The sequence below is a fragment of the Prionailurus viverrinus genome, chromosome B3, assembly GCF_022837055.1.
Source record: "Prionailurus viverrinus isolate Anna chromosome B3, UM_Priviv_1.0, whole genome shotgun sequence".
Lineage (NCBI taxonomy): Eukaryota > Metazoa > Chordata > Mammalia > Carnivora > Felidae > Prionailurus > Prionailurus viverrinus.
In genome coordinates, this window is record NC_062566.1 from 48,265,154 (window position 1) to 48,288,725 (window position 23,572).

At 46.3% G+C, this 23,572-nt stretch overlaps 1 protein-coding gene across 11 annotated transcripts in view; it reads right to left on the reverse strand.

Annotated features, from left to right (window-relative positions):
• GLDN (gliomedin) overlaps positions 1–23,572 on the reverse strand; it is a 104,500-nt gene that overhangs the window by 8,824 nt on the left and 72,104 nt on the right. For all 11 annotated transcript variants that reach the window (XM_047864372.1, XM_047864376.1, XM_047864367.1 and 8 more), the window contains 5 exons: positions 20,483–20,534; positions 12,239–12,256; positions 11,763–11,870; positions 3,023–3,160; positions 876–1,013 (listed from right to left, as the gene is read on the reverse strand). In XM_047864372.1, coding sequence (XP_047720328.1) covers positions 876–1,013; positions 3,023–3,160; positions 11,763–11,870; positions 12,239–12,256; positions 20,483–20,534 — 454 coding nt within the window. The remainder of the gene's footprint in view (positions 1–875; positions 1,014–3,022; positions 3,161–11,762; positions 11,871–12,238; positions 12,257–20,482; positions 20,535–23,572) is intronic.

Sequence of the window (23,572 nt, forward strand, 5' to 3'; positions counted from 1 at the left end):
ACATGATGCCATCAAGTGGTGCCTTCTCGTGGCCTGACCAGGAGTCGGTCCCGGGTCACCACACTGGGAAGAAGTTCAAGCATCACCTTAGAAGTATTTTCTATTTATATGGCCCTTGATTTCTAATTAGCTTTCAATCCTATGGCCACCTCTGTCACAGATTGGCCGACAGACAAGTCCTCTTGGCCTGCCAGAGATCAGGCGTCCCTTGCCCTGGGTTGGCTTAGTCTCAATGTGTGGATTTCCATCTCTGAAAGGAATATGCTCTAAGAGAAGGACTTTAGAGGCAGGCAGACATGGGTTTGAATCCAAGCTCTGTCACTTACTAGTTGAGTGACCTTGGGTAAGCTACAATAGCTCCTTAGCATTTCAGTTTTGTATCTATAATTTGGTGGCAATACCGATTCCTGTATCATTTCGTGAACCAAGTACTTAGCACTGTGCCCTACATGTGGTTAGCACACAAAGCTTTGCGGTGGTGAGGGCAGAACTGTAGTACTGTGGGGAGTTAACCAATCTGAACCTCCCCCTCAACTCCCCAGCATCAGTCAAGCCCTTCACATTCCCAGAGTAAATAGCTTAGCCTTTGAGACCCTTTCAGGGGAAAGGGATGGTGAATTTGGCAAAGAAGAATAGACTGGTGACAGATGAGGGGAGAGTGATGAGGGAAGGGTGTGGGAGGCCAATTCTAAACCTGCTACCAGTTCTCCCCTGGGGCAGACTGCCCAAGCCATTTGCATGTTGCAAGGGGGAATCTCTAGCTTTCGGCAAAATTTCCCTCTGTTTAAAAAATCTGGTTGCAAAGCCTGGGTAAAGCCCGAGAGTTTGGGATCATTAGCTGAAGGGGTAGGTTCTCTGTGGCAGGGGCTCGTAACCTGGGCACTGGCCATTGAACATGTTTGGCTGCCGTAGGCCTTTAGATCTTCTGCTTCCGGGGGGTCCTGGGGGACCTGGAGGGCCTGGGGGCCCAGGTGGGCCAGGCGGGCCAGGTGGGCCTTGGTCACCTTTGGCACCTGGAGAGAGAGAAAGGGGTGCAGGGAGAGAGATTGATTCAAGAGCCATAAACAGAGATGGGTTTCTCCCAGGGGAAAAGAGAATGAACAGCCCTGGGGAGGACTGATGAGCCCCCATTCCCAGGCATAACTGTATTCTAGCCCTGGCCGTCCAAAGTCGAGAAAGTTCCCATGGCAGATGTTGAGTTCCAACTATGTGCCAGGAACTGCACTAAGAAGTTTACACATCTCCTCCTCCATTGTTCTTCCCAACCATTCTGTGAGACAGCATTAGTAGCTCCTCAGTGACCTCAGTCTCGGGGAAGTTCAGTGCTTTGCCCACGGTCACAACTGGGAACAGGCCTGCAACTTAACCTCAGGTATGTCTCACACCAAAGCTCATGCTCATGTCACTGGCCACGTTGAAGGATCTCAACCCTGACTGCTTATTAGAGTCACCTAGAGTCAGTCTAACACAATTCTACTGCTTGGACCCCATCCAGAACAGTTAGATCAAAATGGTGAGGAGATTGGTCATCTGTATTTTTTAAAACCTCCGAATATGCTGCCAGGTATGAGAAGCACTGCTCTGTGTGGTAGGAGAAATCAGGAGATCTTGTCCAGCCTGTGACCTTGGGCAGGCAGCTTAACCCTCTGAGCCTGTTTCTTTACTTCCAGACTGAGTCTCATCCTCCCTGTCCTGCCCTGTGATAACCCACTGAGGTCACTGGCGTGAGTGGGCAAGCCAGGGCCACAGAGGCTAGAGGCAGGTCCAAGCCCACTCAGAAAGGGGCAGAGATCTGTAGGCAGAGCAGACATGATCTGCCCTCATAGGCCTTGTCTGCTCTCTGACCAGGGAATACTCAGCTCTGCCTGGTCTCTGGAATTGGGGTACACTCAGTGATGTTGCTTTTCTGAATGGTTTGTCATCACCCCTCACTTGTTCAGTAGTATAGGGGAGTGCGGTGTTCTGGATGTGTAGATTCCCATATAAGTGAAGTATAACACGATCTCATATTTTCAAAGTTTATTCACGAGTCTATGATCCTGTCAAAATACTTCTTAAATTATATATATTTTGCATAGCAACCTCCCTGTGTATGAAACAAAGCATGCTAAACATAACTTGAGCTTTCCTTGATGCTTTGGTCCTAGCACAGTGCCTGGCAAAGACTAAGTGCTCAACAAATTTTGAGTGGCTAGATGGGTGACTGATTCAGGGTCATTATTCTTGAACATCTATCATCCTAGCTTCTTGAGGACAGATGTCCTGTCTTACTCATTTTCATATTCATATTCTCAGCTACTACCAAAGTCTCTAATTCATAAATGGTGTTCTTTGATATTCAAAAAGGTTTATTGACTACATTAAGAGGATAGTTATGTCTCTGAAGTACTGTGCTTTTAAAATTCTCCTGCCCCTTCCTCGTCCATGCCCATCAGCTGTCACCACCACCACAATCTTTCCACCATGTGATTGTCCTTCTGGTTTGTTGTGCCTCTACCTCCTCACCCCACCCCAGATGCCATCCATCTGCTTTGAACCTGGGCTGGAAGCCAGAAAAAGAAGATCGGCAACCATGTCTGCCCAATTCTACATCCAAAAGCTGAGGATTAAGGTCTGAAGATGATCCTACCTCGATTGTGAAGAAAATGCCTGAGCTTTCTGTCAGTTTGTCCTCTGAGGTATCTTAAATTGCTTGCTTACTTGTCTTATTGTATATTGTGCTAGGCTTAATAAATATTTGGAAAAAGGAAGCTCCTGTCATCCTAATTCAATCTAATCATGATGTTTAGACCTGAATTATCTAAACTGTTTATGCTGAGATCTCAGATTTGGTCTCGCCAACCTTGGGGTAACATGCACAATTTTTTCCTTCTTGGAAGCACAGCACTCTAAAACATGCTGCAAAGCAGATGGGCACACAAAGTAGAAAAGGAGAGAAAACCTGTGCTGCCTCTGTACTAAAAACCAGGCTGGTTTGTGGGCCTGATCACCCTGGGAGACAGCCCAAGTGCCAGCCACTTACCTGTGGGGAGCACATCATTGGACACATCCCCTTTGACTCCTTTGTCCCCCTTTGGCCCTGGTGGGCCCTCATTTCCAGTCAAACCCAGCTCACCAGGGTCTCCCTTTTCTCCTGGAGTTCCTGTGGCTCCAGGTGGCCCTGAGGGGGGAAAAATAATTTATTAGCCTATAGCGCAAGAAACTCTGGTACACGACTTAGTGATATTGTACTTTGTATGTTTAAGATGAAGTGGCTTCAGTAGCCAAATGCAGAAGACTCTGTAACCATTTTTGGACAGCAGCGTGATTATAAATTCATTGACAAATAGTATTTCCAGGTGGCTTTTCTGAATATTTTAGGGACATTTGCCTGAGCCAACAGGTTGAAGAGAGAGGAGTGGACCAGAAAGGGACAATCACAGCAAGGGCAGAAGGAAGGTAAGGCCTGATCAGAAGTTTGCCACGCAGGAAGAGCGGAGCACTCAGACGGGACTGTTCGGTGCTAGAAGGGTACGTGCATTACTTGGTTTATTCCTCACCACATACTGGAGTGGTGAGCTAGTAACGTATCCTTACTGTCATTTCACAGAAGCTGGAACTCAGGCTTACAGCGGTTATCACTGATGCCACTAAGTGAGCAGGCAGAGATCTTCTGATTCCATATCTGGTTCCTTTTCTGTGACACTTCAATGCAAAATGCTTTTAATCAAAATAGCAAAACAGGTAGAGTTGCTCTAGCACAAGCATGAAGAGGGATGATGATAGTGTGAACACGATGCTGTGTGTGAAATGTCTGCCTCTGTTCCTGGGGAGTCCTGACTATGGGAATTGCAGACCTGTCACTCGCAGCTCAAAATAGGTAAGAATCTATGCAATGGCCCATCTCAACACGGACTATGGAGAGTACAGCATTCTGATCCCTGAGAGAAAGGAAGCAAACTTGGTGCATAATATGATTACTATGCACTGCTGGCAGGTAGTTTCCAGATAGCAGCACCATTATTTGCATTGATCCTCCCTCCAGATTTTAAAATCTGGACCCACTTCCTACCACCCCATAGGATCCCAACAGAACTGTCTCAAGAGAATCAGAGGATTAGGGATTGGAAGGCACCTCAGAGGTGACTCAGAGTAACCTCCCATCCTACCCTAAAAGCCCCTCTGCACTATCTGATAGGCCCTTCTCAAAAGTCCTGTCAGCAATGGGGAAGTTATTACATCACATCATATCACAGATCGTACTGGAATACTCTGCATTGCCATCAAAGGCAGTATCCCCCCAAAACCTACAGCTGCAGTTCTTGGCACCTTTTCTTTATGCTGGGAAGTGATAAATGTTCAATGTGGTTTTTGCTCTTCCAGCTACGGACTGCCCCAAGGAAGACAGCAGTGTGCTCAAGAACCTTAAAGTACTGATCACTGTTAGACAACACAGTGAGCAGAGAAACGTCTGCTGGATTTCTACCAACCATAAAAACCACACCTACACGAAAGCCATGAAATTCAGCTGTGGCAGAGGGAGCAGGAGGCACCGGCTTGTGATGTCAGGTGGGTACAATGCACTGGGACGCCCAATTCCCAGTGAAGAGCTGGGAACACAGTGGAAGAGGATGTGAACAAGAGTAGGGGCAGCCCTTCCGTTGTGGGCACTTGCTCTGCTATGGATTCCGTCACACAGATGGCAAACCAAGCCCACTGGGGGGTGGGGGGGAGGGCATGGCTCATCATGCATCTCTCACAACAGCTCTGAAAACCCATGGTTCTGGGTCATCCCTGCCCACAGTCATTAGGACATCTTGCTGGAAAGTGGTTCACTCACTTAAGAAGAGCCCTTAATCAGTGACCTCTGCACACGAAGACGTCCTTTTGTCAGTATTTTAAATAGGCAATTTGGCACATTATCTGAAGGACACAAAAGACTAGAACGTTGCCATAGAGTCTGGCCAGCACATTGCACCAAGCGTAACTGATAACCTTCTAAAGGTTTCACATGACCCCGATTCAGCAATGCTCAGGGAAATGGCATTTTCTAGTTATTTCAGGGTTTTCTTTTTCAGGCATTTATTCAAAGAGCCTTACTGCATAAGCATCCAGTTTCCCCTTCTTTGCCTTTATTCCTTCCTCGTATGTCTTTTCTTTTCCTTCTCTAAAAGGCCACATACGAATCAGGAAAACGTTTATACTGGGGGCACCTGGGTGGCTCAGTCGGTTGAGTGTCCGACTTCGGCTCAGGTCATGATCTCATGGTCTGTGGGTTCGAGCCCCGCCTCGGGCTCTGTGCTGAGGCTCAGAGCCTGTGCTCAGAGCCTGGAGCCTGCTTTGGATTCTATGTCTCCCTCTGTCTCTGACCCTCCCCCGTTCATGCTCTGTCTCTCTCTGTCTCAAAAATAAACATTAAAAAAATTAAAAAAAAAAAAAAAAGAAAACGTTCATACCGTAAGGCAGCTGTTGTAATGCTGCCCCCACAGGGGTGAGTACACAAAACCAAAGATCTTAAAGACCTCTGCTTAAGAATATATTTTGATTTGGGGCGACTGGGTAACTCAGTCGGTTGAGCGTCTGACTTCGGCTCAGGTCATGATCTCACGGTTGGTGAGTTCGGGCCCCACATCAGGCTCTGTGCTGACAGCTTGGAGCCCAGAGCCTGTTCAGATTCTGTGTCTTTCTCTCTCTCTGCCCCTCCCCCACACACACCCTGTCTCTCTCTGCCTCTCAAAAATAAAGAAAACTTATTTTAAAAAATTAAAAAAAGAATGTATTTTGATCTTAGCTGGGTGTGCATGATCATTTTTAAGTTTTCCTTCTGAAAGGGTGGGGGATGCTTTGTCTCTACACAGCGTTTCTCTTACAACCAATGCTTCCGACAAAGTTTCCTCTCGTCCCACCTTGGCCGTGCCCTGGCCATGCCACGTCAGAAGTACAGCACCACCTAACCGCATTCACCATCAGAGGCGCCGTGAGCGGCACTTTCCAGCCTGGCCAGCCTCAGCAGTGCACAGCAATGCTGTTCCACTGTGTAGCCTGGCCCCTGACATGGTGTGTCCCATGATTTCTGTTGGGCTTGAGTCAGCACATTCTGCAGAGAAGAGAGGCCAGCTTCTTGCCTGACTCACATGCTGCAAGTGTCTCTCTGCTATTTTCCTTCTCCAGTGGTGCCCACGCAAAACAAACTGTCTCACCAGCTTTAGAGTTTGGGGTTGTGTGATGTCCCTGGGGTCAACACCAGCATCTTCACGGCAGGGGGTGAGGGAGGACGGCTTATTTCTGGCAGAACCATCTGTCACTGACTGAGGCAGGGAGGCACAAGGGGGCCAGAGGGTGTCACAGGAAACCCAGTCCCAAGATGAAGAGGAGAGCATTTATTTCTGTTTTATGAGGATTCCATTTTTCAAGACGACAATGCAGTATTAACTCTTAATGAGAAAGTGAGAGACAGATGGAAAAAAAGAAAATGCTTGGTTTTGAGGCAAGAGAATGTCAGACTTCATCAAAGATGTTAGTTGCAAAATTGACAACATTTAAGACCCTTTAGGTCTCTCTCTCCAAACCTCAGTCAGTGCTTTCAAATGAATACTGGCATTTCAACTTAGATTGCCTTTTGGATTAAAATCAAGTTTTGGAAACAACAGCTAATACTAATATAGCACTTAGTATGTGTCAGGCCCTGTTCTAAGTACTATATATATATATATATATATATATATATATATATATATATATCTCATTTAATCTTATAAATGACATTATGGGGTTGATACTGCTATTGTCTCCATTTTACAGATGAGGACACTGGCACAGAGTGATTAAGCAACTTGCCCAAGGACACACAGCTAGTAAGTAGAAGAGCCAGGGCCCAAACCTGGCCCATGCCATCAGCTCCATGCTATTCCATTGTTGTTCAGCCAAGGGCGGAATCTGAGGGTTATCTCTGCTACTTCAGTCTCCTGGAAACAGTGGTTCTAGATCCCTTTCCTCTGGTTTCATCAGGTTTTTCATCTTCTCAAGAGCCTACAGAGGCCCCCCACTGCCTCCTGCAGACATGATCCTGCCTGGGTCCCCACTAGCATCCAGGGGCAGTCTCACTAATAGTCTCTCTGGGCTCAGTCTTCCTGTTCTCCCCATGCAACGCCCTCCCCAGCTCCGCTCTAATTACTTCTGAGATATTGATCACAGTTTTCTCTCTTGTTCCTTACACTTAGCCCTACTACACAACCCATCTTCTACACAGGGCCCTATTTGTCCATTGTTTGCGCAGGAAAGTTCAGCTTTCTCTTCTGGCAGTATTACCTGCTGTGCAGTAGAAAGCAGTCTTCAAATCCAAACAACCAGCTTTTGAGTATCTGCCGTGTGTAAGATACATCCTCTCTTTCAACTGGATGGGAAACTATTATGGAGGAAGCTATGCTCTATTCCTCTCATTCATGCACACACCTATGCATGCACGCCTGTATACTTCATTCATCAATTCTTTATTGAGCCTCACCTGGGCCTGGCAGAGAGCTGTGCCAAATAATAGAATACATGAGACATGGTCTCTCCTTCAGAGACAAGCACGGAAGAAGACCATTTAAAAACTGGAAACCATGTAGGACTTGTGGGAACCCACCCTCCTCAGTGTACAGGTGAGACCAAGGCAAGGCCCTATGGTACAGTGACCTGTCCAAGGCCTCAGAGCCAGTCGAGGACAGAGGCAGATGCTCCTGGGACTCATTCCACTGCACTCCTCTGCCTGAAAGCAGGGCAGGAAATAAGAGGCACAAAGCCAACTCTGTCTCCCTGCCAGGTTATTACGCACTGAACTGCATGTTCTTGCACGTGTCCTGCAGACTTCTTTGAAGGACTGGCCACCTCCTGGCCCTCACAGTAAGACTCGGCATTAGGCTCAGGCCCAAGGGGGTGAGCAGCCCTGTGTCCTTCAGTAATTAACGGCACAGCTCCCACTCTGCGGTACCTCTGGTGACGCTGCTCTCACAGCTCGGGGCCAGCCCCTCCATCCTGCAAGTTCAGTGTGGTCCTGTTTAAGAGGCAGGGTCCAGGAGTCAGAGAGACCTGGTTTCAGGTCCTGCTTCCTCCGCTTCTTACCTTTTTGACATTGGACAAGTTATGCCTATTCGTTTCAACAATGACATTATTGCCCCACTTCTCCGGGTGTCCCAGGCCCTGGAGGTTAGGACTAAGCAGACAGACATGGCTTGACCGTCATGGACCTCACATTCTCCCTAGGGAATCAGATCATCGGTGCATTGACAAGCAAATGCAAGGAATTTTGGGGGAGGGATATGTGTTTTGAAAGAACAGGGAACGTGACTATGTTTGTGAGGCAGGGGCTAGACACAGAGGTCAGGGATGAACTGGAAGAAGGATGACACATGAGCTGACACCTGAACCAGGACTAGATGCAGGAACGGCAGGGAAAGGGTATTCCAGTCAGTGGGCACAGCAGTGCAAAGGTCCTGGGGCATGGGTGGGTTTGGCCTGTTGTAGAAACAGAAAATAAGGCTTTTTCATCCGGAAAAATTATGGCCAACCCAAATATTCAGTTTTGAAGACCACATTAAGGTAAGTGAAGAGAGTACTTGGTAGCATGCCTGACAGTAAATACTACCTATTTGCATGCTTTGTTCAGAGGACCACTGCTAGAGGGTGTGGTCCAGCCTGAGTCCTGTCTCTGTGGAACACAGGCTCTTTTTCCTGTTTTTAGAAATAGCACTTGTTGTTCCCTCTTTCTGGAATGTGCACCCACTCCTCCTCTCTCCCACCCCTGCCTGGCAAACCACTATTGATCCTGGAATCACACTCTCAGCTGGAATCACAATCCTTCCTTCTCCATAGTCATGACCCTGGCCCAGTGGGTCACATCCTGTATGAGACCCTGTGGTGCCTTCCTGGGAGCTGATCAGGAGACCCAGACCACTGACCTGAAGGCTCTGGAAGGGCCTGATCTCTGCCTCCAGCCTCACCTCCCTGCACACATCCCTTCCCCCAGCCACACCTGTTGGGCTGTGTGCTGTAGGTGTGCACCACCCTCTGTGTGCTTTCTTCCTTCAAGTCTGACCTCAGACTTTACTTCCCTGACCCTCCCTCTTTGTATTCTATCTCTTCACACTCTGTTCTTTCCTTCAGATAGGCATCTCACATTGTGACTGCAGATGTATTTGATTATTGACTGGTAATTTTTTGCCTTCCCACCAAAGATGGAAAGTTCCAGAATAGGGGCTGCATCTGTTGTGTTTCCCCTCTAGAACTGGGAACATGCTCAATAAATACTTGCTGACAGATGTCCCCACCCTCTCCTGCTATTCCTCTTGCTACTCAGTTCTATCCTTGGCCTCCTTTGCTGTCTCCTCCCCTCCTGCTTGGTCTTCAGATGTTGTTGCTTCTCAGGGCTCAACCCAAGCCCTCCTCTCCTGTTAGCTCCCTCCAAAAGTGAGGGCACCCGTGCGCACATGCCCACTACTTCAGGTGACCCCCTTATGTATACCTCTAGACCCAAGGTCTCCTCTGACTATAGACCTGCCTGCATCTCCAAGGCCCCCTGACATCTCTGCCTGGGCATTTCAAGGCATCTCAGCACCTCCCATGCTGAGTTATGCTTGAACCTGAGTTGATACGGGTCTCCCCTCCTCAGGAAAGAGCAGTCATCAGGGACAGAGATCTCAGAGTCAGTTTGGTGGTCTCCCTCCCCCTTTCTCCTTATATCCACCCACCACCAGGTACTGCTGATTTCACCACAGGATATCACTCACCTGCACTGGTCTCCCCACACTCCGAGCTGCCGTCCCCTCTACCTACATACTGAGTAGCTTCTGAACTGTCTCTCTACTTCTGTCCTTGTTCCTCTCATGTGCTCTCCATGCAGCAGCCACAGTGTTGTTTTAGAAAAGCAGGTCTGGTCTTGTCACTCTCTCCTCCTTGCAACCCCTCAGTGGCTTCTTGATGCCCTCAGAACAAAGTGCACGCCCCCTGGCTAGCTGGTCTCTCCTCCTTGCAAGAGCACTGAGTGCTAGGTAGGAATGCCAACCCATCCCAGGCTAAAGATCAGCTTCAGGGCTCCGGCAAGATGACTGGGCCCTTGCACTGGAGTTCGGTGGTCCCGGTCAGAATCTGAGGGCCCACAGCTGAGCGGTACTTCCAACAACCTCTCCATAGAACCAGGCTCATCAAATAATCCTTGTGTTTGTACATCTAGGCTCGTGCTAGTCTCCCCTTCCCCTGGCCCTGGGCGAGAACAACTGCCTGGGCCCTTAATGACTCAAGTTCTCTGCTCAACCTTAGTGTTCTCATTCTAACACTGCTGACCCCCAGAGGCCTCTCTTGCTGCGAGACAGCTGCAGAGAGGATCTGCGTCTTTGTTTAGAGTCCATGGGATCTCTGGGAGACCAAGGATTTGCCCAATGTCCACTGATACACAGACTCTGGCACCTCTCAGTGCTCCACTGGTGCCTCCTCCCTCTTCTCCCGTAGCCTCCATCAGCATAGCTGCCAGGGCGATCCTCTCCCAGTGAATCGGGGAAGGTCTCTGCACTGCTGCAAATCCTCCCAGCTCAGTCTGAGTACGAACCACAGTCCTTGAGATGCCCAGGGTCAACCTGATTTGGCCGCTACCTCTCTGGCATCAACTCCACCGCATTTGCTTTGTATCCCTCTGTCCGGCCACCCTGGTCATCTTGCTGATCCTCAGACCCTGTGGGCACACCGGACTCACACACTCTGCTGGAATCCTCTCCCCCGCAGACACCCCATGGCTCCCTCTCTCCCTTCCTCCAGGTGTTTGCTTAAAGGTCCCATCTAAGGAGGCCTTACCTGGCCTCTCCATCTACAGTACCCCCCTCCCTCCCCACCACATACACACACTTGTCGGTCAATTTCCTTGCCACTGTGTTTTCTCTGTACCACTTAGCACCATGTAAGATGATACTGTCTACTTATTTATCTTGTTTGTTATCAATCTTCCCAGACTAGAATGTAAGTTTCATGAAGGTAAGGATCTTGTCAGCTTTTTCATTTCTGGATCTCCAGCACCTAGAATAGTACCTGCCATATAAATAGGTGTTATGTAAATGAATGAACTTGTTTTTTTTTCATGGTTTCACTGGGTTGTGGGCTGCATATCAAGCATGCCTCTTCAAAGCCAGGGATCTGTAAACCTTTTTGAACATCACTCTTTTGCCACCTGCTCTGTACCCAATGCTAGCATGGTGGTCTCCTCCCCCTCATAGTTGGCCCTCAGAATGCTCAGGGCTGAATCCTCAGGATTGGATTACATTTCTGGGGCCTTTCTGGGATAAACAAAATGTCTGCACACTGATAGCCATCGTTATTCAACACTGATTCTCATTTATAATTATGATTATTATCAACACGTAAGGATCAATTCTGTTCCGCAATTAAAGCTGTAATGGCTGGCCTTCTGCGGACTGAGCTGCCTTGGACCCTGTGGGCCATCAGCCATCACACAGCCCAGGGAGTGCCCCTGGGCTGCCCCTGCCCCTGGCATCTGTCAGTCTGCATCAGAGCAGGCAGAAGAGCGGGAGTCAGTTCCCAGGGAGGCTGCTTTCCAGTTGGATATAAACCTTTGTTAGGGATGCACTAAAAAGAATGCTCTTGGCACCTCAGCTCATAGTGTCCAGGCAAGAATTAAACCAGTTCTGCATGCAAAGATGTAACAGTTTCCTCCCACTACATCCAGCTTTGGCCCATCCAAAAAGCAATAATTGAGACAAGTAACAAGGAAAAATTAACTAGGAAAGTTGCCAAAATACCCATTTTTCCTCTTTTTCCAGTTGCTCCTTTTTCTCCTTTTGGGCCCTGGGGACCAGGCTGTCCATCTGATCCATTGTGTCCTGGTAACCCACCAACTCCCGGAGGTCCTGCGTCAAAACATGGGAAACAAGAACATTTAAAAAAGTCTTCACTGGGGTTAACATGGTTTCCTTGAGCCAGTGAAACTGGACAGGTGATGCCTCTTCCAGATCTTCTCCTGCCTCTTCCCTTCATTTTCCACTTGTGCTGCCGCCACCTGATGCAGTGACAGATGGGGAATGGTAATGGCAGGTTCTCAAGTGGGAGCAGACAGGAGAGCTGGTAATTTGGGTAGAAAGAAGGAGGGGGACACATTCATAGTCAAGGCCGACTCCAGATTCTACCTCCCTTCCCACCTCCGTCCCTTCTGAGGGATCCTGGGGAACTAGTCCCCCCACATCCTCCCCATGACGTAGGAAAATCCATGGGTTCTTACCTGGTGGGCCAGGTGGTCCTACAACAGAAAAAGAAATTTAGATGATAAAGCATGGGTGGAAGAAAGTGCAGTCAGCACCACAACCCCAAAATCAAAGAGCACCTTCCCTCTCTTAACAAGTACTAATCAGGGGCGCCTGGGTGGCTCAGTCGGTTAAGCGTCTGACTTCAGCTCTGGTCATGATCTTGCGGTCCGTGAGTTCGAGCCCCGCGTCGGGCTCTGTGCTGACTGCTCAGAGTCTGGAGCCTGTTTCAGATTCTGTGTCTCCCTCTCTCTGACCCTCCCCCATTCATGCTCTGTCTCTCTCTGTCTCAAAAATAAATAAACGTTAAAAAAAAATTAAAACAAAACAAACAAAAAAACAAGTACTAATCATCTACTGGCCCTAAGCAACCACTCCAAGCCTTTTATTTAGAACTTGGTATAGGGGTGCCTAGGTGGCTCCATCGGTTAAGCATCCAGCTTGGTTTTGGCTCTGGTCATGATCTCATGGTTTCGTGAGTTCGAGCCCTGCACTGGGCTCTGTACTGATGGTACGGAACCTGCTTGGGATTTCTCTCTCTCCCTCTCTCTGCCCCTCCCCAACTCACCCTGTCTCTGTTTCTCTCAAAACAAATAAACTTTGAACCCAGCATATTTGCCCAAAAGATCCTTAAAAGCAATTCAGCATTTGCTGATAAAAACCACTTCTGCTTAAGTTTCAATGGACCAAGAATAATTTCTGAGTGGGCCTCACCACAGATTCATAAATCAGTCATCTCTCAAGCAACCAACTTAATTAAATGAGGTTTGGTAGCAACACAGAAGGGCACTAGTGCAGCCTGGCACAGGTAAGTGTCAGCAAATGGTCATGTTGTCATTGCAGGGCTGAAATCTGGCTGTTAAAAGAAAGCAGTTCCAAGAGCTCTCACCCAGCCAGCTTGTCTCCTCCAGGCCCCCCAAGGGTAATTGAGAGCAGAAGCTGGTTCTCAGGTCTCTTTCTGTTACATGAAATAGCCTGAGAACAACTGAGTGCCCAGATCAGGTAAGAAACACCTTGCTTAACGTGTAATTACCCTAGGACCTAAGGGGCTCAGATGAACCATTTACACATAATCTAACCAAACAAATAGGAGAGTCTTATTGTCAATTATTTTATTTAAGCACTCAGACAAGCTGGTGAGCTTATGCCATGAGCAGTTGAGGTCTTTTTTTTTCTCCAGAACACATACAGTGAATACCCCTATTGAAGTGGAAAGGTCTTTCTATAAATCAAAGTCCGTGACTTTGCAGAAGACCACCATTTACTAAGCACTTACTGTGTGTGCTAAAATCAACCAAGAAGCAGAAATCTTGGTCCCTATGTCTGCTGTGTTTACAATCCAGCTGGGAAAGGCAGACACTTTGAAATCACAATGAAATATGAGTGAGGGAGTTTCAGAGAAGGAACCCCTCAAAGGAGTACTGAGCAGCCTGGACACGTGGTGATCTGAGGCCTCCAGAGACAGTGAGCCTTGAGCTGTGACACTGAAGAAACAATGGGCATGACATGGCCGTGGGGGTGAGGGCTGGGCATCCCATGTAGGGGGCCAGCAAGAGCAAAGGCACAGGGGTGGGAACTTGAATGAGGCAGGGTGAGAGAAAGGAGGAAGATAGGCCAACCCGCCATGTGTAGAGATGAGGCTGAGTAAGTACTTGGTGGGGTGGATGTAGGGCAGCAGCGTTTGAATACCAAGCAGAAAGGTATAGGTGCTATCTGCAAGGCAATGGGGAGCTATGGTAGATCTTAAGTGGTGAATGATGCCGTGAAATCAGTGTGTTTTTGAGCTCCTCTCTGTAGATGGAAGTTGAGTATAACTAGGGAACAAGATGAGAGAGAAAGAGAGGTGGGGTGGGGAGAAAATACCCAGAGGATCTTTGTAGTTAAAATTAGGGGCAAGGTTGTGGACAAACGCAGTTGGTAACTGTAGAGCTGTATAGAAAACTAAAAATTCAAGAGGTTTTTCAGAATAATGAGCAGGGCTCCATGTCTGATTGGGTAGGAAGCAAATGAGAAGGACTCTCAGATGACTGGAAGCCTAGGATATTGATGGAAAGAGGTTATTTGATAGACACGAGGGCTCTTGGAAGGGTAAGTGTTGAATGCATGCTTTCAATACACACTGTCCTACCCGGGGCAAAAATGATTTGCTGAAAATGGCACCATATTTTCTAGGGTCAGTGTAGCCTGTGGCTACATGACTTTACCACCAGCTGGCACATCATGTACACACACATAAGGGGGGGTGATGTGAACAGTTGACAGATGTCAGAAGAAACCAATCATCATTCCTGACTATAGATGGAGCCAAATTCAGAGGTGCAGATTGGTAGAAAAAAGGTAAACAATCAATAATTGACTGTATATTGTAGGTTTCAAGAGTTCTCAGGACAGTCCAATAACCATTTCTATGTAGCAGTAGTAATGGAGAGAGGTCCTGCCTAGAGCTGTATGTTTAGGACACTTCTGCCATGACTAAGAGTGTCAGTGTGGTGAAATGTTTAGATTAGGGTTTCCTGATATTGACCTGAAGTTCCTTGACACCTATGGCTACAGTTCTTAGTCATTTGAGTCCATAGAATCGCCTAAAATGCCTGTTACAATGCAGATACCCAGACCCTAGCTGGAGATTCTATTTCAGTTTGGATTTAGAGTGAGGCCCAGGAGCACACAGTTTTACCAAGCACAACATGCAGGTGATTGGGAAGCAGATGGTCCAGGGTACTCCAGACCTGAGGGGAAACTTTTCTGGGAAAACAATCAGTCACTATCAGTGAACCCTTAAAGGGGTCCCTGACCTCAGAAAGGTTGAGAGTTATTAGTATGGAGGCAAGATTAAAATGTCCAAGCCACATTTGGGGATGGAAAGAGAGGTGAAAGCACACCACATCTGGAGGAAGGCAGGTGAGAGACAAGGTATCAGGAAAGAGAGTGAAACTAAAGATGTGGAGGGAATCCAGGAAGTCCTGAGCCCTGAAATTAACGGAGAAGAGAATTTCAGAAGAGAGAGGATGACAAATACTTCCAAAGAGCTCAGAAGCATAGCTATAGCGATGGTAAGCCTCTATCTCAGTCCCCTCTCAGGATGTCAACAGAGCTGCCCAAGGGCCCCTTGTACCTGGAGGAAGCTCTAAATATGTGTTATTATAATGATGTCAAACATCAAATATGTGCCAACTGGGCCTTTAGAAAACTATTTTGCAGGACGTTTTCTCACCTCTTGACTCTTCTCTTCTTGAATAACAGAACCCCTGGAAATACACGTAGACAGCCAAGTTCATGTTAGCACGGTATGCAGGGCTGGTCCCATGGGATAATGGAGCATGTCTGGGGACTTGGAGCCTTAGTTCATATGTGGTCCTGTCTCCCACCACCTTCCTGCTGCCCACTGCCTCTGGCCTCCCTAGGACAATTTTTCTCTGTTGCCTGCTCCTGTTTTTCTGTTTCTATTCTTGCTTCTGATGTGTCTGCCCCGCTCCCCGCCCAGTCAGTGATGGCTGCCACCTTCCACACTGGTGGGGGCCCAAGGGTGAGTGTGAAGGCTAGGATTGGACATGTGCCCTGCATACCTTAGTCACAGAGTGGGGTCTCCTGTGCTTCTGAGGGCCTGTTGTTGTGCTGTGAGCATCCCACCCTGAAGAGTATAACACTAAATAGCAAATAAAAAGCCCCCATAGCAGGTGGAGAGGGAAACCATAGAAAAAAGAAGGAAGCCCTTTTCCTGCTTTTTTGAACAAGGGGGCCTGCATTTTCACTTTGCACTGGGCCCTGCCAATGCTACAGCTGGCTCTGACTGCCCCAACCGACATTCCTAGCCAGAATCGATTAGAAGTGGGTGGATGCTATAGCTGAGCCACTTAGAGTTTTTGCCTCCTTGACATCTGAGATTGACCCATGATGCCCCTAGTTATGTAAATGAGAGGTCTGTGGATAGCCAAGCAAGGTAAAACAATGCCTGTCTGCAGAGAGATAATCTGAGAAATAAGGTGGTGACTGATGTTGACATGACAGAACCACAAGATGGCAGCACTGGGATTCTGGAGTCACCAGAACCAACTTGGAGCACCCTGGACTTTGCGGCACAAAAAAGCCTATTTAGCTGTGTTATGCCACTGAGATTTTATGATTTAATTGTTACCAGAGCGTGGCTTAGCCTATCTTGATAAATACATCTCTCTATCTTTACAATAACTGGCAACCCCTTGCCTTTTTTCTTTTCTCAAATAAGCTCTGGCGGGTTTCTGGTACTAGCGAACAGAAGAATCTCAGACAGGAAATACAGATACAACAGTTATGAGGAATGAGGAATAAAGAAGCACTTCCTGTCTTTAAGGGTGGGCACTGGCCTGCTGTGGCTCACACTACAGGCCTCTGGAAGGCCTGCCCATGGGGCTCCTCTCACCATGGCCATTCCAAATCACAGGGAAAGGTTTTACTAGCTTCCCCCTTCACACTGAGATGGTTGCCAGTTTCAAGGCACCTGCTTAGCACAGCAATGACCACAGGGGACGTAGCTACACATTTCCCAAAGTCTTGCCAATTGAGGAAAACAAAGAAGCCCTCAAATAAAAAATCCAGATAGGAATATTTCAGAAAATGAGGTCTGGTTCTGCTGCTTTAGAAAGAGCTAGTAAAAGAAACAGCTTCATAAGCCTGATACAGTCAGGCCTGGTGCCTGTGAGGTCTGTGGTCCTGATTCTTCCCCTCTCTTGCTCCCATCAGGGACTTCCCAGGGCTTGGGATTCATGCCAGCCACAGCTTCAGGGCCAGACAGGAGCTCTGGCCAGAGGGAGTGTGACTCCCCTTTTCCTTGGGAGCTAGGAATACTTGGCTATCCTTTAGCGATGGCCTGAGAGGGCCTAAGCTCTCACATGTGGAGCTGGGATCTACCAACTATAATAGACAATAGGCTAGTTGCTCAGTGAGGCCAGCTGAGTGAGAACCTGACCAGCTACACTAGCTGTTTCTGAGAACAGCCTGTCGATCAGTTTACCAAATGTTGCAGTGGCCACAGCTTTGAGGCCTCAGTACCCTCCCTATGTGTACAGCCTCTGCAGCTGCCCCTGCCACCGATTATTGGGCCAGTCCCAGGATGCTTAACTTGGAAAGGCATCTTTCTTCACGTGTTCCCACTAAACAGCAGCTTTGGTCTCGTCCCATTTATTTGGTGCATTTCAACTTTGAACTGTGGCATGGCAACCTTAAAAAATTAGAGTAGGGATGGAAAATGGGTTTGATTTCAAGTGCTAATTCTAATCAATTAGTACAGCTCTCTGGAACACCAGGAAAGAATTACATGAGGCCATGCTCAGTGGCGACTGTGATCCATTATTAATGTCTGCCTGGGTACAGGATGAGTAGTGACTAGTGCCATCACTGGGTTTGGAGTCACTTGGCTATAAGGAGAACAGGCACTGTGGATGTGAAGCACCTCAGCCCTAATAAGCAGTTCAGTAATGTGATAGTTCAGAGATTTTCCAGCAAGCCCATATGCAGAGTCCACTGGAAGTGAAGAATAACCCAAGAATCTGCCTTCTTCTGGACACCTGCTATTCCAGCAGATATGCTTCTGAGGTCCTAAGGAACTCTGGGCTTATGGTCAGGATGCATCAAGAAAAGCATGCTGTTTACTCAAAAAGCACAAACTTGGCACTAGTAAAAACGCCTAGCTACTTTACCTGGTGAATTGCCCTCACTTTGCCTGAGAGGTTACAGATGGTACACATCTGTCCTTGTCCCCATAGCAACGGCAGCTGCATCCAGAAAAAGGAGCAGGGATGGGGTTTCACAGTCACAACTGGAATAGCCTCAAGTCATAGCTCCTGCTTTTTCAAAGATGAGTCCAGTGTAAAGCTAGACCTTGTTCTCAGGCCTCAGGCCCCTAGCCTGGAGTCTGCTCTGGGAGCCCCTCCTGCCAGCATCTTCTTGGGGCTCTGGACCAAGGCTTTCTGCCCTTCCCCTTGTAGTTGCCAATTCGGTTCTGGGTCCTGTCACCTTCCTGCCTCGAGTCCAGACAGCTTGGTCTCTCCCAAGGTACCACCTCACTCCGCAACTTGTACTTTTCACACCTAAGTTTTAATTGAAGAGCTTTCTATGTAAAGGGGGACCCAATTTCCAGCTGGCATGAAAGGAGAAGGTGCTGGCTTCTGAAAAGATTTTGAGGTACGGAAGAATAACCTCCTCCACCCATTTCCAGCACATATTTGATCCCCTCCCCCAGTCTTCTCTAAGTGGTCTCAACAGCTCCACCTGCATTCACTGAACAGCCTGGCTCTCCTTCTATCACGTCTATAATAAATATCAAAAAGGAAGAGGCTTTTCCTGTGCCTCTCAACAGGGCTTTTGTGCCTTTAATTCCATCCATCTGAGCATTTTTCTAGCGCTCATTACTGTCACACGGGGGAACTCTGAAAAGGACTTCCAAAGATGGGAGAAAGGTGCTTAAGACACAAGAGTTTCAGAATGAAGGACCACGCTGTTCTGAAGATATTTAATTTTCTGTGAGGGCTGAAATGTGACTTGAGTAATTCAATTAGCATTTCCCAAGAAGCCACAGGATTACAGCTTTTCTCTCTAACATCAAACTAAGCAAACAAGAGTCAGATTTGGATGCAGGGTAAGTGTCTTTCTTACCAGCCCACCAACCCTGATTTAAGCATTTACAGAAATGATAGGTTTAGTCATTCAACAAACTCCCATTGCGCTCCTAATGCATGGTATGTACCAAGCAGTTCTGGGGAGAATACTGCAGTACTGGACGAGGTTTCTTAGAACTGGATGCACACTGCAGGGGTTCTTTTTTTTTTTTAAGTTTATTTATTTATTTCGAAAGAGAGAGAGTGCACAGGATAGCGGCAGGGGTGGGGGTAGGGGTAGGTGGGCTCAATCTCACAAACTGTGGGATCATGACCTGAGCTGAAATCAAGAGTCAGATGCTTAACCCAATGAGCCACCCAGGCACAAGGAAACTGCAGGGTTTCTTAACCTCCAGCAGTGCTGCCTGGTCAACAGGGGCCTCCCCAGAGCCTGAGGCCATAGGCAAAGGCTCAACAAAAGCTTCACCTGGCTTCAAAGTCTTGTGGTTATGTTTCAAACTTCACAACCATAAAATACTCTTAAATACAGAGAACATACTGAGGGTTGCTGGAGGGGGGTGACGGGCATTAAAGGGGTGAAGGGCATTAAAGAGGACGTCATATGTAAGAGATATGACATGGGTGTCATATGTAAGAGATAAATCACTGGGTTCTACTCCTGAAGCCAAGACTACACGGTATGTCAACTAACTTGAATTAAAAAAAAAAGAAAAAAGAAAAAATGTATATGGCTCACGAGAGCTCTGCATTTACTTCATATTATATTTTTAATGCAAAAATAATTTCCCCATTTCCTCAGAATGGAGGAGAGAGGTAGTCAATGCTGTGTCTGAAATCAGGCTCTGTAGGCCCATTCTTGGGCCTGGACAGAGCCTCCCTCTGCCTGGGGTGCAACACATTGGGTGAATGTTCTGGGGTCTGTGTTCTTCCTTTTCCCAAGCTTCTAAACACAGAAGGCAGGCACCCCTCCCCTCAGGCAAGAGGCAGGACTCTGTTAGACTCAGGTGTACACGAACATATCCATAGCACTCTCCTCCTCCCCTGCCCAACCCATCAGCCACTCTGTGTCCCTTGGCTTGATGTGCCTCAGGGTTGATTTCCCTCCCTCCTGTGTCTTTGTCCTTGATTCATCAAGTGGAGGGGACATGTGTATGACATAACTTCCCGTCTCACCTAGCACACAGTAGGCCCCACACACAGAGCATTCTTCATCAAAAGTGTTCTGATTTATCAGTAGTTTGCTTCTAGAACTTTCCATTTATGCCATACAGATGATGTAAGGAAAGAATTACTTCTGCTAAGGTCTCTTTCCTTCCTTTCTTTTCTCTTTTAAAGATTAATGTGAATAAGGAAAACATCTATGGCCCCAGTTCAAGGTACCACACGTTTCTAATTACCCAAGACCCAGTTATTTTCCATGGCTATATTTCTATGGCAGTACCAAAAAATGTTCTTTTTCATAATTATATTACAATTGATTTTCAGTTCATTAAAAACATCTGGTAAAAGTAAACCAACATGTGTTTTTATCACCCGCAGCGTTCCCAGGTGTTCATTCTGCTCTGGCCCTTTGGCTACCACACGTGTTTGTGGTGTGAGCCACTCCTGCTCAGTTCCAGGCTGGCCTACCTGTCAGGCAGATGCCCTTGGTGCTGTTACATAGATCCACCATCACTCGGATCTGCAAAGAGAGAGGATGATTAATAGCAGCACAGAAGACAGTGGACCCCGAACTTGCCCTTTATCCAGGCAAGAAGCAAGCAATGAGAAAGATTCACAAAGTAACCTCAGGAGGATATTCAAAAGTCTGAGGAAAAGTTAACGTAGAACTGAAAAGGAAACTCTTAAATGATCTCAAGATATGTGATGACAGAAGCTCATCTGTCAATATTGTCAACTGATCTCCTTGACTTCTATCCTCTGAGAAGACAAAGGATGGCAAAGGAATTGCTCAATCCAATTTTCAAGGTTGTATTGAGCCAGCCCTCCAGCATTTGAAGGGCCCAATCTGTGTGTGGGTTGAGTAAAGAGGGCAGGCTTTGTGGTTGGGAGTGTGCACTTACTAGCTGGGTGAGCACAGACATGGTACTTAGCCTCTGGACACTTGGGTTTTCTCTGGAAATGTAACTACTCTGAGCACTTGTCTTGAGTTCTGCCCCTGGCACATGGATGCTGCCCAGATGATAGTAATTTTCATGTCACATGGATGCTGTCCACTAGTCACTGGATGGCCCATCTGTGATAGGTGGTCACTGCAGCGTGGTATTAGCCTGGTATCTGATTTCCCCACACCAGCTTTGCGGTCCCTTCCCCAATCCACTCTCCATGCTGTGCCCAGTGAGTGTCACAAAAAAACAAATCTGACTGGGTCAGCCCTGATTCACATACTGTTGTGATTCTTTGCTGCTCTAAAGATAGAACAAAGCTCCCCCTTCTCTGAATTCATCTCATACCACTCCCCTTTCCCTGTCTGTCTCCCAGCTATACTTTGCCTCAGTTTGCTCATCTATAACATGGAGATAGAAATAGTGATTATTTCTTAGGACTGTTGTGAAGAGTAAGTGAAATCATTATATGTGAAGTTCTTGGAGCAATGCCTAGCATGTAGGAAGCACACACAAACATGTTTTCCATTTGGTGGAGGCAGCAGAGACTATAGATAGGAGCAAGGATTCTGAAGTCAACCTGCCTATATTTGAATCATGGCTTTGCCATTCACAAGCATTGTGATCTTGAGGAAGTTATTTAACCTCTCCGTGCTTCAGTGTTCTTATCTGTAAATGGAGCTAATAGCACCTACCTTATAGCATGGTTATATGGATTAAATGAGCAAATACATGCAACACATTTAAAACAGGGCCTGACACATGGTAATCACACTCTATTTATGCTACTGTTTTAATAGTTCCTTAAATATGCCAAGAATGACATAGTTTATTAATTTACCATCCAATTGTTTTCAATTTACAGACTCAGTAATTTTTAGACCCAAATTAATGTGACATTTCAAAACTGTGGTGAGAAAACTTATTACTTAAGAAGTGAATTTGAGACAGCTGGATAGACATCTGGGATAGATATATGGTGGATAAACAAAAAGTTTAATCCTTACTTCACTCATTACACTAAATAAGTTCTTTAAATGATATTGATAAAACATTTAGAAGTGAAAAACAAATTCATAAAAGTACTAGAAGAAAACTTGGGGAAAAAAATTATAATGGCATTGGAGTAGGAAAGATTTTTCCAAGAAAGAAATGACCCCCATACTATATATATAGGAAGGATGTATAAATTTGACTGTCTAGTAATTTAAAATTTCTGCAAGAGGTAAAATACTACAAGGGATAACAAATGAGAAACATAGACCTTGAACAATAATTGCGAAGGGCTAGTATATAAAGAGCTGTTACAAAGCAATACAGAACAAGAAACCAAAAGGAAAATGGGCAATGGACCCACACAGGAAGTTCAGAGAAAAAAACCAAGAGTGCTCATTTTCATTTATAGTTAAAGAAATAAATTCAAACGATGAAATGCTATTTTCCACCTCTTAAATTTGTTAATAAAAAGACTAGCAGAACACATTATCATGGGAGTGTCAGGAAAGCAGAACTCTCTTTTTTCCCCCAAATTTTATTTAAATTCTAGTTGGTTAACATACATTGCAATATTGGCTTCAGGAATAGAATTCAGCGATTCATCACTTATATACAACACCTAATGCTCATCACAACAAGTGACCTCCTTACTACACATCACCCATCTAGCCCATCACTCACCCACCTCCCTCCATCAACCCTCAGTTTGTTCTCTATCACTGAGTCTCGGTTTGTTTCCATCTCTTCTCTTTTTGCCCTCCTTCCCATATGTTCATCTGTTTTGTTTCTTAAATTCCACATATGAGTGAAATCATATGGTATTTGTCTTCCTCTGACTGACTTATTTTGCTTAGCATAATACATTCTAGTTCTGTCCACATCATTGTAAGTGGAAAGATTTCATTCTTTTTTGATGGCTGAATATATATACACATACACCACACCTTCTTTACCCATTCATCGGTCGATGGACATTTGGGCTCTTTCTATAGTTTGGCTATTGTTGATATGCATGAAAGCAGCACTCTCTTACTCTGTTGATCAAGTGTAAAGGCATGCTATCTCTTTGGAGGGCATTTTGACAGTAACTACTAAAATTTAAATGGGTCTACCTTCTGCACTTTGGGATTTATTCTTCAGATATATACACACAAGGAGATAGAAGTACAAAGGTGGTTGTTGCAGAAATGTGAGCAAGAACAAAAGCAACCCAAATATTTATCAGAGGGGTCTGGTTAAATAAAGTGTAGCATACCCACAAAATGAAATACTGTGAAAAAGAATGAATTTAAATCTGTACGAATGATATTGAAACATCTCCAAGATAAATGAAAAATGCAAAGTATAGAGCAGCATGTGTAACATACTTTAATTTATGTAAAAAATTGTTGTGCATGCAAATGTTTCCATATGCTTCTCTCTTGCTGCTTTCAAGACTCTCTGTTTTTGGCTTTCTCGAATATTTATGGAAAGAAACCTAAAAAGCCTCAAGTGAGGATGAATGGAGGGCTAGGGCAGGAGGAAGCTGTACTAAGCATGATACACCCTTTTGCTTCATTGGAAATTTTCACTGATTATGCTTTCAATTAAACTCTTGTTAAAAATAATTATTTTTAAA